The sequence below is a fragment of the Mustelus asterias genome, chromosome 21, assembly GCF_964213995.1.
Source record: "Mustelus asterias chromosome 21, sMusAst1.hap1.1, whole genome shotgun sequence".
NCBI classification, from domain to species: Eukaryota; Metazoa; Chordata; class Chondrichthyes; order Carcharhiniformes; family Triakidae; genus Mustelus; species Mustelus asterias.
In genome coordinates this window covers 79,919,735-79,938,563 of record NC_135821.1, presented here as the reverse complement: position 1 = coordinate 79,938,563, position 18,829 = coordinate 79,919,735, and the positions used below count along the sequence as shown (strand labels likewise).

Below are 18,829 nucleotides of genomic sequence, written 5' to 3'. Positions count from 1 at the left end.
GGAGCTCTCCTGTCATGTCTTACCCCTTTAAATTAAACTTTTGAAAGATGTTTTGTTTCAGATTATATCGAATTCTCTCGGGTCCTTCTTTCCTGATCCTCATTACTACCGAATATAACCTTCACAAACTGTAAACCACAGAAATTATCTCTGATAAAATGATTAACTACTTACCCGACATCACTACTTACCAATCAGCTCTTTCCCTTGTGTCCTCTACTACTGCTGCAGAGCAAGACCACAGCTTGCTTTTACCTTGCTTGGCCTTCTCACAGTGCCTTTTCTATTGGTTAAAGGAGGACGGAGGGAGGGAAACACCAATGTAGTGTCTCGGTCTTAACCACTCCTTGTACCAATTCTTCCACTCCCCATTGATCAGTCAAGGTGACTGTGACGACTTCTCCCAGAATGCTCCTCTGCCGCCTCTGTTTAGTTATACCTCATTCAACAAGTTTTACAATTTTTAAGGTTTTTATTTAGAGTCATAGAGGTTTACAGCATGGAAACAGGCCCTTCGGCCCAACTTGTCCATGCCGCCATTTTTTTTGTTAAACCCGAAGCTAGTCCCAATTGCCCGCATTTGGCCCATATCCCTCTATACCCATTTTACCCATGTAACTGCCTAAATGTTTTTTAAAAGATAAAATTGTACCCGCCTCTACTACTACCTCTGGCAGCTTGTTCCAGACACTCACCACCCTCTGTGTGAAAAAATTGCCCCTCTGGACACTTTTGTATCTCTCCCCTCTCACCTTAAACCTATGCCCTCTAGTTTTAGACTCCCCTACCTTTGGGAAAAGATATTTGCTATCTAGCTGATCTATGCCCCTCATTATTTTATAGACCTCTATAAGATCACCCCTCAACCTCCTATGCCCCAGAGAAAAAAGTCCCAGTCTACCCAGCCTCTCCTCATAACTCAAACCATCAAGTCCCGGTAGCATCTTAGTAAATCTTTTCTGTACTCTTTCTAGTTTAATAATATCCTTTCTATAATAGGGTGACCAGAATTGCACACAGTATTCCAAGTGTGGCCTTACCAATGTCTTGTACAACTTCAACAAGACGTCCCAACTCCTGTATTCAATGTTCTGACCGATGAAACCAAGCATGCTGACTGCCTTCTTCACCACTCTGTCCATCTGTGACTCCACTTTCATTTACAATGAGAATAGTGCCTGAAATGTTGGAGATTTACATCAAATTACTGATTCTGTAGTAATCGCACCTGTGATGATACTGTGCTATTTTAATATATTTTGTGTTTAAGGTGGGGCTGTTTTAAGAGACAGTGTTTTGTTACGAGTTGATTTGTCAGAGAAAACATACAGCTCAAATATTGAGAATGCAGGATAATTGATTTTAGGTCGGAATGTTGAGTTAATGGACCTTTTATTTATTTAAGTCCTCCTGGGATTTCAGACTAGGTGTGCAGTTCATGTGAGTTTTGATTAGGCTGATTGACAGGGACAGAGTCATATGATTAATAGGAGGAGCTAAGCTTGCAGGAAAAACAGTTACATTTTCAAACCAAGAGCAGTTGCTGCCTAAAGCTGGTGGAAAAAAGATTAAAGTCGCCCATGATCAGGAAGATACAATTCCTGTGGCAGGCAAGGCGGGAGAATTTCAACCAATGCTTCCTCTTGTGGGTGAGTCCCAGAATTAGGGGGCACTGTTTTAAAATTAGGGGTCACCCTTTTAAGACAGAGATGAGGAGAACCCTTTTTCTCTCAGAGAGTTTCCAACTTTGGAACTCTCTGCCTCAGAAGGCGGTGGTATTGAATATTTTTAAGGCAGAGGTAGATCGATTCTTGTTGGACAAAGGAATCAAAGGTTATCAGGGACTTGATGGGAATGGAACTTAACACAGACAGGTCAGCCATGATCTTATTGGATGGTGGAGCAGGATTGAAGGGCCAAATGGCCTAATTCTGCTTCTAATTCTTTTGTTCGTATTTATTAAAAATCTCTAGCTCACTATCAGAATGTACGGATTTTTTGAAATTGGCTTTCTCAATCTAAAGATGCGTGCAATGAAATTCAATACAATACCTTCACACTAAAGAAAACACCATCATTTATTTTCAATAATCTGTAATGGAAAGAAATCTATTTGTATAATGGCTGTTCTCTATAAATATTACGATTTAGTGTTGGGATTAATATACTTACCTTGAGACAGGTATTTAAAAGAAGCAGAAATCTAAAGGGAAAACTAATCTTATCCATTGCAAAGATTATTAATTCCTGACGTGTTAATGTTTCGGATTTCAACTTCAATATTTAGAAAAAAAGTGTTAAAGTGTCTGGAATTGTTAATCTGACGGGTTTAGAGCGCATTGTAAAACTGAAAACCATCCATTCAGATCCCTTGCGATATATTTTAGTTAGTGATCTATCCCAGTCACACACCCAGGGCTGGGCTGCTGATCCTCACTGGACCTGGGGGCAGCAGGGGGCAGGAGTTTGAATTAACCCCCTGCTTGGTGGCCTATCCAGTTCCATCCCCTCTCCAGAGGTGGAATCGAGACTGGCAGGGCTGCCTACCATCGATGCGAGTGGCCAATCAGAATAAGAGCCTAAATGTGACCAATTAAAGGGTGCTGATCGGGTTCTCCCCGTCCCACAGAAAGCAGGTCACAGAATCACACAATACCACAGTGCAGAAGAGGCCCTTTGGCCCATCGAGTCTGCACCGACCCATGAAAGGCCCTGACCTGCCCACCTAATCCCACTTGCCAGCACTTGGCCCGGAGCCTTGAATGTTATGACGTGATAAGTACTCATCCAGGTACTTTTTAAAGGATGTGAGGCAACCCGTCTCCACCACCCTCCCAGGCAGTGCATTCCAGACTGTCACCACCCTCTGAATAAAAATGTTTTTTGTCAAATCCCCCCTAAACCTCCCACCCCTCACTTTTAACTTGTGTCCCTTCGTAACTGACTCTTCAACTAAGGGGAACAACTGCTCCCTATCCACCCTGTCCACGCCCCTCATAATCTTGAACACCTCAATCAGGTCGCCCCTCAGTCTTCTCTGCTCCAGGGAAAACAACCCAAGCCTATCCAACCTCTCTTCATAACTGAAATGCTCCATCCCAGGCAGCATCCTGGTGAATCTCCTCTGCACCCCCTCCAGTGCATTCACATCCTTCCAATAATGTGGTGACCAGAACTGCACACAGTGCTCCAGCTGTGGCCTCACCAAAGTTCGATACAACTCCATCATGACCTCCCTGCTTCTGTAATCAATGCCTCGATTAATAAAGGCGAATGTGCTGTATGCCTTTTTCACCACTCTATTTACAGTTTAAGTGTCTGAGGGCAGCCTCCCAGCAGCAGTCAGGAGGTGGTGGGGGTTACAAGGGGCACAGTTTGGACGGGGTGCAGTGGGGAGGGGATTGTGATGACAGGGGTCCAGGCAGGCCTACAGGCCTACAGGCTCTGGACCTCTCCCCAAACCACCCCATCCCACCCCACCCCACCCCATCCCTCCCCACCCCAACCACAGAGCTGCCTTGCTGCAAACACCATTTTTTAATGAAAGATTCTAAAATGTTGGAGGGAGGCCGCTTCCATTTTGAAGCATTTCTTTCTTTTCCTTCCCTCCTTCTCAGCTGGCTGTTCCCATTAAGCTGGAAGTCTTCTGATTGACCCTTCAACTCTGAGAGTCTGCCCACTGTCCTTTATGGCTTGATGTGGAGATGCCTTTATGGCTTGGTCAGTCTGGATCCAAGGGGATGCCATGATGTGAAGATGCCAGCGTTGGACTGGGGTGAACACAGTAAGAGTTGTAACAACACCAGGTTAAAGTCCAACAGGTTTATTTGGTAGCAAAAGCCACACAAGCTTTCGGAGCTCTCAAGCAGGGCACAGAGACACAAAATCAAGTTACAGAATACTGATTAGAATGCGAATCCCTACAACCAACCAGATCTTAAAGATACAGACAATGTGGGTGGAGGGAGCATTAAGCACAGGTTAAAGAGATGTGTATTGTCTCCAGACAGGACAGCCGGCAAGTCCAGGAGGCAAGCTGTGGGGGTTACTGATAATGTGACATAAATCCAACATCCCGGTTTAGGCCGTCCTTATGTGTGCGGAACTTGGCTATCAGTTTCTGCTCAGCGACTCTGTGCTGTCGTGTGTAGTGAAGGTCGCCTTGGAGAACGCTTACCTGAAGATCAGAGGCTGAATGCCCGTGACTGCTGAAGTGCTCCCCCACAGGAAGAGAACAGTCTTGCCTGGTGATTGTCGAGCGGTGTTCATTCATTTGTTGTCGTAGCGTCTGCATGGTTTCCCCAATGTACCATGCCTCGGGACATCCTTTCCTGCAGCGTATCAGGTAGACAACTCTGACACGGTGGACAGAGTACCCTTCGTCGCCCAGTACTTCCCCGGAGCGGAGAAGCTACGGCATCTCCTCCGGAGCCTTCAACATGTCATTGATGAAGACGAACATCTTGCCAAGGCCATCCCCACACCCCCACTTCTTGCTTTCAAACAACCGCGCAACCTCAAACAGACCACTGTCCGCAGCAAACTACCCAGCCTTCAGGAGAACAGTGACCACGACACCACACAACCCTGCCACAGCAACCTCTGCAAGACGTGCCGGATCATCGACACGGATGCCATCATCTCACGTGAGAACACCATCTACCAGGTACACGGTACCTACTCTTGCAACTCGGCCAACGTTGTCTACCTGATACGCCGCAGGAAAGGATGTCCCGAGGCATGGTACATTGGGGAAACCATGCAGGCGCTACGACAACGGATGAATGAACACCGCTCGACAATCACCAGGCAAGACTGTTCTCTTCCTGTGGGGGAGCACTTCAGCAGTCACGGGCATTCAGCCTCTGATCTTCAGGTAAGCGTTCTCCAAGGCGGCCTTCGCGACACACGACAGCACAGAGTCGCTGAGCAGAAACTGATAGCCAAGTTCCGCACACATGAGGACGGCCTAAACCGAGATGTTGGATTTATGTCACATTATCAGTAACCCCCACAGCTTGCCCCCTGGACTTGCCGGCTGTCCTGTCTGGAGACAATACACATCTCTTTAACCTGTGCTTAATGCTCCCTCCACCCACATTGTCTGTATCTTTAAGATCTGGTTGGCTGTAGGCATTCGCATTCTAATCAGTATTCTGTAACTTGATTTTGTGTTTCTGTGCCCTGTTTGAGAGCACATTTCCACTCCATCTGACGAAGAAGCAGCGCTCCGAACGCTAATGCTATTTGCTACCAAATAAACCTGTTGGTGTTGTTAAAACTCTTACTCCAAGGGGATATCCCAGAGAAAATCGCAATGAGTGACTGTTCCGCCTGGGTGGAGGTTTAGCTCCTGGAAACATTCCTGGCTCCAGAGGGAAATACATTCCCTGTTTTTTAACATCTGGAAAGTTCCAGAGTGAAGCCTGTCAGTGTTGTTTGGGAGAATTTGGGAATGATGCAACAAGTGGCTTAAGGAGGTGAATTCTAAAGTAGATTCCCTTCACATATAATTTAGAAATGATTGTTGTCCTCAGTTTAAGGTGCTGTGTGTCACCGTGACTGTGCTGTCCAACACACAGTGAATGGACAGGAATATTCAGGTGTGGAAAATCATACTTTTGATTCATAAATAAAAGTGAGTAATCGACACTGTTATTGGCCGCGTGACCTTGAAGCTCATTGACACGGAATATATATAATTGTGCTTTAACTTTCTACCCACTTTTGGTAAAATGACAAAAGCAGATTGAGTGTTTTGGTTCCTCTTTGCGAGTTATTTGTTAAAATGCTGTGTAATACGGATAAAAACAGCTCAGCGTAGCTTAGTTGTCAGCGATTTCTATTGGACCACAGTGCACTGAGACACCGTTCATGTGGAGATTTGATGTCAAAGTGAGAAATGGTCTTTCTGCATCTCTGTTTGTGAGGCTGCGTTCTGTTAATACTCCCCAATTCTTTACAGTTACCCAGGCCAGGAAATGATGGGAAATGGTGTACAAATCCTCCATTCTCGGGGGCAGCAGGGAGGGTACGGATGAGATTGGAGAATCCGCCACCGCCCACCCCCGTCTGCTCTGCCAGGAGGTGTGAAAGATCCACCCCCCCCCCCCTTCTCCACCCCCCCGGCATAAATAAATGTGAAGTGGTGCATTGTGGGGGGAAGATGAAGAGGTCAGCACTCCTTGGGATACACACTCAAATCACTAAAACTTGCTGCATTGGTTAACCTGACCATAAAAAAGCAAAGCACCATGGTTCCTTTCTCCAAGGGGTGAACTGAAAAACATTGATGTTGGGTTAAATTCTCCAACCTCGCCCACAGCTGCGATTTTCCAGTCCCGCTGCAGTGAATGGAGATTTGGCTGATTTCCCTGTTCTCGCTGGGGGGGGGGGGGGGGGGGGGGGTGGTGGGGGTTTAAACAGCTGTGCACAGTTCTAATCTCTGCGCTTTATTCAGTTACGGGATGTGGGCGTTGCTGGCTAGACCAGCATTTATTAGCCATCCCTAATTGCCCTTGAGAAGGGGGTGGTGAGCTGCCTTCTTGAACCGCTGCAGTCCCTGTGCTGTAGGTGCACCCACATTGCTTCATATCTTTTTATTAAAGGGTTTAAGCACCTTAAAGAAAAAGACAAAGGTGGGGGTGGGGGGGGAGGGGGGGCGGAGAGGGGTGGAAAGCTTTAGTGAGGGAATTCCAGAGCTTTGAGTCTTGGAACCTAAATGCACTGCCGCCAGGAATGGAGGGTGCTGAAAATTGGGGATCATCGAGAGAAACAAAACGGAAAGAACAAAGAAACATTCCTTCCTCTGTGGGAGGGTGAGAATTATGGAGTGCACTCTACAGACATTTGAAACATAAGCAGCTATATCTTGTATCTCAGAAGAGATTTCAGCTTTCCTTTGTTGCAAGGTATACTTGTAGATCAATTATTGGAGCCCTTGTGGAATATCTCGACTAACAAAAGGTGCCATTGGCAGTGATGGCTTTCTGAAATTGCCAGAGTTAGTTATTTGTTTTCATATGCAAGAGGATGAGTGGGACCTTGGTATTCACCTCACTGTGCAGGGAGAACTGCCCATGACCCGTCCAAAAGCCTTGTTTCATTATTTTAATAATTAAGTAGATGATAATTCAGCCCAGGAAAGAGTTGAAGAGGAATAGTTTTATGGATAATATAATTGAGCACATTTTCCTTTTTGCATCAATCAGTTTTTGCCGATGATTTGGAAACATTCTTACAGAAAATGAAATAAAACCCTCACAAAGCTTTCAACAGCTTCCAGTCATGTTTGATTTGATAGCTTTACCATACTCTCTCATTTTGTAACCGGAGACATTTTCCTGTGCTAATGTTTTTGATCCCTGCTGGGACCTTCCATAGAGCAACTCCAGCTGTCGCAGCCTTATCTGTAAAATGCCATGCATTGTGAAATGCCGCAGGCAACACAGGCCCGTCTGAGGGGAGGGGCACATAGTTATGTACACTGTCGATGTAACATTGGGACTGAAACTTGAAAGGTACCATCAGCAAGAAATTCAGCCCCAAACACAGCTCAGGAACATTTGACAAAGTTAGTCCAGCTTCCAAGGCAGATGGGACTTCCATAATTAAATTAAAAACTGAAACTGTTGTGTGGACCAGCTGGGGTTCTCGAATGGCCAATGAATGAAAAAGGAAAATGAAATGTCAGCTGAGCATTTCGTGCAAGGTAGTGAAGACTGACACAAGGTTAAATCCTGCCTCACTGATTCACCCTCCGTGTTCTCAATGTTTTTGCACTCACTGAGCTCAAAATTCTGGAATCATTTTTTTCAAAGATTTACTGTTATTTTTCAAATTTTCATTTACGCAGAATTGTAGAAATCCAGGAACATTTTTTTTTTACATGTAACTTTTTGCTTAGAAAATCTTCCCATTCTCTCCATGGCCAGATATAACTTTGGACAACACAACCTCTCAATGAACTGTCCTCCATGGAAAATCAGCTTCTCAGGACAGAAAGGGAGAAATCAGGAGGGGAAGAGGCTGGGGGTGTGGAGGGGGTTGTATAGGTTGGGAGGGAGTGTTGTATGGGGTTGGAGGGGGGTTGTGTGGGGTATGGGGAGGTTGTATGGGGTGTGGGGGGGGGTGTGTGGGGTTGGAGGGGGGTTGTGTAGGGTGGGAGCAGGGATTGTATGGGGTGGGAGGGGGGTTGTGTGGGGTGGGAGGGAGGTTGTGTGGCGTGTGGGGGGGTTGTGTAGGGTGTGGGGGGGGGTTGTGTGGGGTGTGGGGGGGGTTGTGTGGGGTGGGAGGGAGGTAATGGTGCAATGGGGGTGGGGGCAAAATCCACATGGTGCGCCATGTTGTCAACTCCACTTGGGCAAATTCCTGGGGATTTCATTGGATGACCTCCCACCTCGAGCAACACCACCCAGGACAGCCTTGAACCCCCCTAAGTGGTCCTGAACTCCCCCCCCCATCGAAAGTCCTTAAAGCGCCCTGTTCCCACACTTTCGTTATTCCTCCATTCTCCAGCCACACTGTCTTCCCAACCCAACCTAGAAGCAAGCAGCCTCTTGCATTAATCTGATAGTGAAACAGCTTTTACCGCCAATATTTTTAGAATTAAAGAAATGAAAATATTCAGAGAAAACGACAAATGCACAATTTTGTTTATTGACCTTGTGACCTTGAGGAAGAGAAGGTGTTACAGGCTAATAGGCTGGAGGAAATAGATGTTCGGAGGGAGGATGTCTTGGCAATTTTGAATAAACTGAAGGTCGATAAGTCCCCTGGGCCTGATGAAATGTATCCTAGGATTCTGTGGGAGGCAAGGGATGAGATTGCAGAGCCTTTGGCGTTGATCTTTGGGTCCTCGCTGTCCACGGGGATGGTGCCAGAGGACTGGAGAATGGCGAATGTTGTTCCTCTGTTTAAGAAAGGGAATAGAAATGACCCTGGTAATTATAGACCGGTTAGTCTTACTTCGGTGGTTGGTAAATTGATGGAAAGGGTCCTTAGGGATGGGATTTACGACCATTTAGAAAGATGCGGATTAATCCGAGATAGTCAGCACGGATTCGTGAAGGGCAAGTCGTGCCTCACAAATTTGATAGAATTTTTTGAGGAGGTAACTAAGTGTGTTGATGAAGGTAGGGCAGTTGATGTCATATACATGGATTTTAGTAAGGCGTTTGATAAGGTCCCCCATGGTCGGCTTATGATGAAAGTGAGGAGGTGTGGGATAGAGGGAAAGTTGGCCGATTGGATAGGTAACTGGCTGTCTGACCGAAGACAGAGGGTGGTGGTCGATGGAAAATTTTCGGATTGGAGGCAGGTTGCAAGCGGTGTGCCGCAGGGATCAGTGCTTGGTCCTCTGCTCTTTGTGATTTTTATTAATGACTTAGAGGAGGGGGCTGAAGGGTGGATCAGTAAATTTGCTGATGACACCAAGATTGGTGGAGTAGTGGATGAGGTGGAGGGCTGTTGTAGGCTGCAAAGAGACGTAGATAGGATGCAAAGCTGGGCTGAAAAATGGCAAATGGAGTTTAACCCTGATAAATGTGAGGTGATTCATTTTGGTAGGACAAATTTAAATGTGGATTACAGGGTCAAAGGTAGGGTTCTGAAGAGTGTGGAGGAACAGAGAGATCTTGGGGTCCATATCCACAGATCTCTAAAGGTTGCCACTCAAGTGGATAGAGCTGTGAAGAAGGCCTATAGTGTGTTAGCTTTTATTAACAGGGGGTTGGAGTTTAAGAGCCGTGGGGTTATGCTGCAACTGTACAGGACCTTGGTGAGACCACATTTGGAATATTGTGTGCAGTTCTGGTCACCTCACTATAAGAAGGATGTGGAAGCGCTGGAAAGAGTGCAGAGGAGATTTACCAGGATGCTGCCTGGTTTGGAGGGTAGGTCATATGAGGAAAGGTTGAGGGAGCTAGGGCTGTTCTCTCTGGAGCGGAGGAGGCTGAGGGGAGACTTAATAGAGGTGTATAAAATGATGAAGGGGATAGATAGAGTGAACGTTCAAAGACTATTTCCTCGGGTGGATGGAGCTATTACAAGGGGGCATAACTATAGGGTTCGTGGTGGGAGATACAGGACGGATATCAGAGGTAGGTTCTTTACGCAGAGAGTGGTTGGGGTGTGGAATGGACTGCCTGCAGTGATAGTGGAGTCAGACACTTTAGAAACATTTAAGCGGTTATTGGATAGGCACATGGAGCACACCAGGATGATAGGGAGTGGGATAGCTTGATCTTGGTTTCAGATAAAGCTCGGCACAACATTGTGGGCCGAAGGGCCTGTTCTGTGCTGTACTGTTCTATGTTCTATGTTCTATGATTTTACTCTTGGTTTTCTTGGACTTTGATCTTCAGCTCCTGGAAGCTCCAGGCCAATGCTGGAGCGCTGGCAATTCAAATGGTCCCTTAATTATGATGTCAGAATAACTCCAGGGCGTTACATAACTGATGGTTCCAGATTCATGACACAAATGGAAGAAGTGTAAAAAGTAATTTTCCCGCCTAAAATTTCCGTCTGCCTCTATGAAAGGCATTAAAAGCTTTTGGACTCAGATCCTCTTTCCTCTGGAAGCCACCATTGAGGTCATTCCTGCTCGATGAGCATTGATTATTATTGGCTATTCACCCACACGAGTGCAGGGAGGAAAGGTTCGAGTTTGGAAGCAGCAATCAGAGACGATCCTTTGGGGATTTGCTGAGCAGTTGTTGAGCTATGGACCTGGTCAAATATACACTAAAGCTGAACCAAACCAGTTATTTCCCTAGCAATGTGCTGTTTACTGATCTGTCTCCACTGTCTGCTAAAGCCAGGAACTTGCAGGTGGAATCCATGTTAAAATGCAAAAAAACTGGAAAATATCTCCAATTCCACCTGTGAAAGTCCGTGCATCAAATCCATGTTAATATGGGAATAATGACATGTGCAGAATAATATAATAATATGTGCAGAATGTAATTGAGGCCAAAACGTTGTGTGATTTCAAGAAGAAACTAGATATAGCTCTAGGGTTTAAAGGCGTCAAGGGATATGGGGTGAAGGGGGGATCAGGATATTAAATTTGATGATCAGCCATGATCAAAATGAATGGTGGAGCAGGTTCAAAGGGGCGAATGGCCTACTCCTGCTTCTAGTTTCTATGTTTCTATAACCTCAACGAGGCCCATGGTGTTGACTTCTTGGAGTATGAGCTCCCTGATTGAGGTAATGATTGGCTGCCCAATCAGGGAGTCTCACCTGTGTATATATTGAGGAGTGTCAGGGGTGCTAATGTTCCAGGTTCTGACTGTGTACCTCTTAGGAGTGGAATTGAGTTTGTAAATAAAGGGAATCTGGTGAAGGGACACCGGCCTCTGAAGAGTTATTTCAATGTAAGATTGCAAGGCTTGAAGGAGTTATTGGCTCCTGAAAAGAGAGACATTTTTTTAGATTTGTTCCTGGGATGTGGGCGTCACTGGCTGGGACAGCATTTATTGCCCATCCTTAATTGCCCTTGAAGGGGCAGTTAAGGGTCAACCATATTGCTGTAGCTCTGGAGTCACATGTACAAAGAACAAAGAACAATACAGCACAGGAACAGGCCCTTCGGCCCTCCAAGCCCATGCCGCTCCCTGGTCCAAACTAGACCATTCTTTTGTATCCCTCCATTCCCACTCCGTTCATGTGGCTATCTAGATATGTCTTAAATGTTCCCAGTGTGCCCGCCTCCACCACCTTGCCCGGCAGCACATTCCAGGCCCCCACCACCCTCTGTGTAAAATACGTCCTTCCGATATCCATGTTAAACCTTCCCCCCCCTCACCGTGAACCTATGACCCCTCGTGAACATCACCACCGACCTGGGAAAAAGCTTCCCACCGTTCACCCTATCTATGCCTTTCATAATTTTATACGCCTCTATTAGGTCTCCCCTCATCCTCCGTCTTTCCAGGGAGAACAACCCCAGTTTACCCAATCTCTCCTCATAACTAAGCCCCTCCATACCAGGCAACATCCTGGTAAACCTCCTCTGCACTCTCTCTAAAGCTTCCACGTCCTTCTGGTAGTGTGGCGACCAGAACTGGACGCAGTATTCCAAATGCGGCCGAACCAACGTTCTATACATCTGCAACATCAGACCCCAACTTTTATACTCTATGCCCCGTTCTATAAAGGCAAGCATGCCATATGCCTTATTCACTACCTTCTCCACCTGTGACGTCACCTTCAAGGATCTGTGGACTTGCACACCCAGGTCCCTCTGCGTATCTACACCCTTTATGGTTCTGCCATTTATCGTATAGCTCCCCCCTACATTAGCTCTACCAAAATGCATCACTTCGCATTTATCTGGATTGAACTCCATCTGCCATTTCTTTGCCCAAATTCCCAGCCTATCTATATCCTTCTGTAGCTTCTGACAATGCTCCTCACTATCTGCAAGTCCAGCCATTTTCGTGTCGTCTGCAAACTTACTGATCATGGAGATGTAGGCCAGACCAGGTAAGGGCGGCAGATTTCCTTCCCTAAAGGACATTAGTGAACCAGATGGGATTTTCTGACAATCAACAATGGTTTCATGGTCATTATTAGATTTCTAATTCTAGATTTTTATTGAATTAAAATTTCTCCATCTGCCATGGTGAGATTCAAACCCAGTTCCCCAGAACATTGCCCTGGGTCTCTGGATTACTGTCCAGTGACAATACCCTCTGCCACCACCTACCAAGACATGGAAAGATTAGTATGAGCCAATGGCCTGCCAAATAACAGATTATCATTTGCAAAGGTTGGACTGGAGCCATGACGCTCCTGTTAAAATGTGTGCTGTGTGTGAGGAATGTGAAACATTGCATAGAAAATTAAAAAGCCATTAAAATGTATATTTTTAAGCAGGCTTCCATTTAACTCAACTGGTGAAAACTAAAATTAGATTGCATACACTTCACGGAAACAGGCCATTCGCCCCAAGCAGTTTATGTTCCATTCTTGCCTCGTCTTTGCTGATCTTCCTGTCCCACTCTCTGTCCCCGATTCTATCAAAACTTTCATCGTTCTAAAGACCTCCTCACCTTTCTTTTTTTTAAAAGAGAATAGACCCAGCTTGTTAAATCCTTTCCAGATATGTGTACCGTCATATTTCCAGTATCATCCTAATGCCCTCTCCAGTGTCTCTAATTCCTTTTTATAATATGATGACCAGAGCTATACACTACACCCTAAGTGTGGTCCATCCAAGGTTCAAAAAATGCTGAACATAACTTCCCCACTTATCAATTCTATCCCTCAGAAATAAAGTCGAGCTCTTGATTTGCTTTTCTTAATGACCTTGTTAACCTGTGGCACAACTTTTAGTGACTGGTATATCTGTACTCCAAGATCGATTGATTGTAACTGTACACCAAGATCCCCTTTTTCCTCTACCCCACCTTCACTCAAATCTTCAAAAAAAGTGCCCTCCCTATTCTTCTTATCAAAATAGATTACCTCACATTTATCTGCGTTAAATTTCATTTGCCATTATTTGCCCATTCAGCGAGTTTATTAATGTTTTCAGTAATTTATTGCAGACTACTTGTTGACAATTTGTGTCATCTGAAAATTTAGAAATTATGTTTTTGTTTCCAAGTCCAAATGGTTGATGTAAATGATGACAGCGTGATCCCAGCACTGATCCTCATGGAACATCATTGAGCCACAGAAATGTTATAACGCAGAAAGAGGTCCTTCAGCCCATTATGTCTGTGCTGAAAGAAACTAGCCACCCATTCTACTGCCACTTTCCAACACCTGGTCTGCAGCCTTGCAGGTTCCAGAACTCCAGCTGCAGATCCAGGCAGCGCCAATCTGGGCAGCGAATCCCAGACACCTGCCACCTTCTGGGTGTGAAAAGGCTTTTCCCCATGTCCCCTCCATTCCTCCTGAAAATTACATTAAACCTGTTTCCCGGGTAACAGACCTGTCCGCTGCGGGAATCAAATCTTTCCTGTCAATCGAGGCCCCTCATAATTTTGTGCACCCCAATCAAGCCATCCCTTAGCTTCCTCTGCTCGAAGGAAAATAACCCTTATCTGTCCAATCTGTGCTCATAGCTGCGATCTTCCAGCCGTAGCAACATTCCTGTAAATCTCCTCTGCACTCTCTCCAGAGCAATTCTGTCCTTCTTGTAATGCGGTGACCAGAATTGTACACAAAGTTCCAGCTGTGGCCTAACCAGTGTTTAATATAGTTCCAGCATTACATCCCTGCTTTTGTATTCAATACCAAGCCCAATAAAGGAAAGAATTCTAACTCAGCCTCTGTCTCACTCCTCGTGAGCTCCCTGCTCTTCCTACATTCCGTCACTCTGAATAACTACCCTTCATTCCCAATCTTTATTTTCTGTCTTCAAACCAGTCAGTAATCCATTCTGAAATTCCATTTCACAACCAGGTTTGAGAGCCAGAATGTCCAGTACTGTCCATGTGTGATTTACCCCTGGCATCATAAAATACATCAGGCGTGGTCTGAGCCTTAAGAGTTCATTTGGAAAATAATGAGGATGTTAAACTTTAACTTTAAACTTTAAATGGATATACTTAAATGGATTTGCGGATAGCGAAGAGCATTGTCGGGCAATACAGCAGGATATAGATAGGCTGGAAAATTGGGCGGAGAGGTGGCAGATGGAGTTTAATCCGGATAAATGCGAAGTGATGCATTTTGGAAGAAATAATGTAGGGAGGAGTTATACAATAAATGGCAGAGTCATCAGGAGTCTAGAAACACAGAGGGACCTAGGTGTGCAAGTCCACAAATCCTTGAAGGTGGCAACACAGGTGGAGAAGGTGGTGAAGGAGGCATATGGTATGCTTGCCTTTATAGGACGGGGTATAGAGTATAAAAGCTGGAGTCTCATGATGCAGCTGTATAGAACGCTGGTTAGGCCACATTTGGAGTACTGCGTCCAGTTCTGGAGGGGAGATCTAATAGAGATTATGAAGGGGATAGATAGGGTGAACAGTGGGAAGCTTTTTCCCAGATCAGAAGTGACGTTCACGAGGGGTCACGGGCTCAAGGTGAAAGGGGCGAAGTATAACTCAGATATTAGAGGGATGTTTTTTACACAGAGGGTGGTGGGGGCCTGGAATGCGCTGCCAAGTAGGGTGGTGGAGGCAGGCACGCTGACATCGTTTAAGACTTACCTGGATAGTCACATGAGCAGCCTGGGAATGGAGGGATACAAACGATTGGTCTAGTTGGACCAAGGAGCGGCACAGGCTTGGAGGGCCGAAGGGCCTGTTTCCTGTGCTGTACTGTTCTTTATATTCGTTAATGGAGCAGTGGGTGGGACCCTGAATCAGTCAGGTTAACATTGAAGTTGTTACGTTCGGCTTCAGTGTCCGTGGTGAAGGAGGGACAGGGGTTGGGGGGGGGAGGGGGGGGGAGCGGTGGGGGGAGACGGTCAATCAGTCTAAAGAATAGGGTATTTATGTGTATAAAACAGGCTGGTCCAGAGGGAGGGAGCCTCAGTCACAGGGCAGTGATGCTTTTTGTTCATATTAATTCAAGGAATGTGAGTGTCACTGGGCCAGCATTTATTACTCCCTAATTGAAGGTGGCACAGTGGCACAGTGGTTAGCACTGCTGCCTCACAGCGCCAGGGACCCGGGTTCCATTCCAGCCTCGGGGTCACTGTCTGTGTGGAGTTTGCACGTTCTCCCCGTGTCTGCGTGGGTTTCCTCCGGGTGCTCCAGTTTCCTCCCACAGTCCTAAGCTGTGCAGGTTGGGTGGATTGGCCATGCTCAATTGCCCCTTAGTGTCCAAATATGTGTAGGTTAGGGGGATTAACAGGGTAAATATGTGGGGTTGGGGGGATAGGGCCTGGGTAAGGTGATCTGTTGGAGAGTCGGTGCAGACTCGATGGGCTGAATGGCCTCTTTTTGCACTATAGGGATTCTATGATTCTATGGTTCTAAGGTGGTGGTGAGCTGCCTTCTTGAACCTCTGCAGTCTATGTGGTGTAGGTATATTCACAGTGCTGTTAGGGAGTTCCAGGATTTTGACCCAGCAACAGTGAAGGAATGGCGATATATTTCCAAGTCAGGATGGTGAATGGATGAGAGGGGAACTTGCAGGTAGTGGTGTTCCCATGCACCTGATGGTTTGTCCTTCTAGCTGGTGGCTGATGCAGGTCAGAGTGAGTTGTTGCCATACATCTTGTACAAGCTGCATGCTGCTGCCACTGTGTGTCTGTGACGGAGCGAGTGAACGTTGAAGATAAAGACAAATGTGAGGTCATCTACTTTCTAAATGGTGATTGGTGAGAAAGAGTGGAGATAAACAGACACCTGGGAGCACAGGTGCACAGATCATTAAAATGTCATGAACTGCGACAGAAAATAATCACAATTGCTAATGGAATGCTGCTTTTATATCCAGAAGACTAGAATACGAGGATTAGACATCCTGTACAGCTGTGCAGAGTCCTGCTTAGCCCATGTCTGAAGAACTGTGAGGGGTTCTGAGCAACACACCTTCAAGTTAATATTCTGGAATTGGAGGCAGTACAGCATAGATTTACCAGAATAACGCCAAGAATTAGCCAATGAGGCAAGGTTACACAAACTAGAACTAGCGTTCTGTTCAGTAAAGATATTAAGGGATATGGGGCAAGGAGGGAAAGGGTGTAGGTTTATATGGAGTTGGATTGCAGATAAGTCTTGATTTTTATTGAATGGCAGAACAGAGTGGAGAGGGATAACGGCCTCCTCCCATTCTCGTGTTTGTATGTCTCTGGTGAATGAACCCAGCACACCGGGATCAGATTCAGTTAGAAATAAACCCCAGGAGTCCGTGAAATGACAGGTACTCAACTGCAGTCGATTGCAAAGCAAACATAATTCTTAGATCCTGCGAGCTGCAATGACAGAGATGAGTAGTTAATCTGTTTTTAATGTTCTTTGCTGAAGGATAATTTTGGCCAGGATGTCAGGGCAGCTCCTTCTCTCCTCTGAGTGCAGCAGTCTTTAATATCAATGCGAAAAAGAGAGGCAAGAGCTGATCTGATCCGTGGAGAATTTATAAAGATTTCACTATCGTTATGGGGCTGGTTTTTGATTTTCCGAGAGAAATATTTCATCAGCCAGAGTTTAAAACAAAGCATTCTACAAGATAATCTATTAATTTAACTGAACTAAACTGAATGCATACAGAAATACCTGACCAATTATCATAGGAAAAGTATTTCTCATCACCATTGCTACTCAGTGCAGAAACAGAGGTTTGAGTGATTCCCTTCAGTAAAGATTTTAAGGAGAATATGCTTCATCAGTGATAACTTCCATTTATACATATCGAATAAGAAAAGATCATCATAATTCTTCACACAGAATGTAGTCAGAAAGAAGTGGATACAGAGCAAAAGAAAGAATTATTATGAGGAACAGTCAAAACCTGGTTTTCAGAAGGAACCATAAATCATAGGATCACAGAATAATTACATCACAGAAAGGATTCCAGACCCTAACCACTCGCTGTGTGAATCTGTCTCCACCACACTCTCAGACAGTGCATTCCAGATCCTAACCACTTTCTGTGTGAATCTGTCTCCACCACACTCTCAGACAGTACATTCCAGATCCTAACCACTCTCTGTGTGAATCTGTCTCCACCATACTCTCAGACAGTGCGTTCCAGATCCTAACCACTCGCTGTGTGAAATAGCTTTGCCTCACATTGCCTTTGGTACTTTTGCTGTTAAATGGGTGTCCTTTAGTTCTCGACCCTTTTGAAATGGAAAGGAGAAGAAGGGAGCGTGGAACCTGTGGGATTCACAGCCACCAGTTTGTGTGACAGACTGAGCTGGAGAAGCAGGGGAAAGTTCTGGCAGTTTGTGGGATGAAGGAGGTTAGAGAGAGAGAGAGGGGGAAGAATGAGACCTTGAAGGGAATTGAAAATATTAAACTGGAGGTGTTAAAGGACTGGCAGATATTGCAACTCAGCACGGGAGGAGCGGTCGGGAAGTGGGACTTGATGCTGAAGTTTTGCAATCGTGTCTTGAGATGACGAATTAATGCATCAGGTTATAGCGGCCGATGGGCTGAAGCTGCTTTTTTATCCAAAAGGTCAGGCAGACTAATTTCCCTCAAGGATCCAGGTGGCAGAATTCTGTCTTTCTCATTCAGACATGTGACCACAATCTTCCTTTAAATACTTGTTTGTATAAGATCAGAATTCTGGGCTGAACTTTGCAAAGAGCTGTTTCCCAGAGTGGCTGTGTAAACCTCCCTGTGCACTATCCATCTTCCAGCTGGAAGCACCACTGGCAGAAGTTGAAGGAAGATTACCTGGTGAAGAAAGTCCTGCGTGCTTAATGCACCCCTCCCTCCTGGGAAAACAAGTGGAGACATTGCAGAAAGTAAGTGATTATTTGGATCAAAAGAAGTTTGGGTGTGTCGGGTTGTGATTTAGGAGTTGTAATAAATATCAAGATTTATATTCAGGGATAACATTTATTTCTTCTTTTTTGAAATATTCAGCAGGCGCATTGGTATACTGGGTATCAGGGTGCAAGTGGCAAGGAGCGGAACAATCTCTGAGTAAGGGGCTGATAGAAACTGAGCGCATTTTTATTGAATATAATTAAAGGTCATTTGCTTCTTAAAGGGGCATTGTTTTGAGCAATTTCTGTCCGCAAAAAGAGAAATTTGATGGAGAAATGTATATGTCCCCTGCTAACGAGAGTAAACAAAACTGCTGCATCGTTTTCAGTAACACTAATTCTGATGAGGTTCTGATGCGAGTGTTGACAACTGGAGTATTTGACAAGGCAGAACTCTGCAGCCCAATCCAGTGCTTATCT

The 18,829-nt window shown here is 45.5% G+C and overlaps 1 protein-coding gene across 3 annotated transcripts in view; it reads left to right on the top strand.

The window, feature by feature from the left end:
- LOC144508997 (uncharacterized) overlaps nt 1-18,829 on the top strand; it is a 190,140-nt gene that overhangs the window by 39,172 nt on the left and 132,139 nt on the right. For 2 of the 3 annotated variants that reach the window (XM_078237220.1, XM_078237218.1), the window contains exon 4: nt 18,278-18,385. The exons of the other annotated variant lie outside the window; for it this stretch is intronic. In XM_078237220.1, the coding sequence (XP_078093346.1) occupies nt 18,278-18,385 (108 nt within the window). The remainder of the gene's footprint in view (nt 1-18,277; nt 18,386-18,829) is intronic. 3 annotated transcript variants of the gene reach the window in all.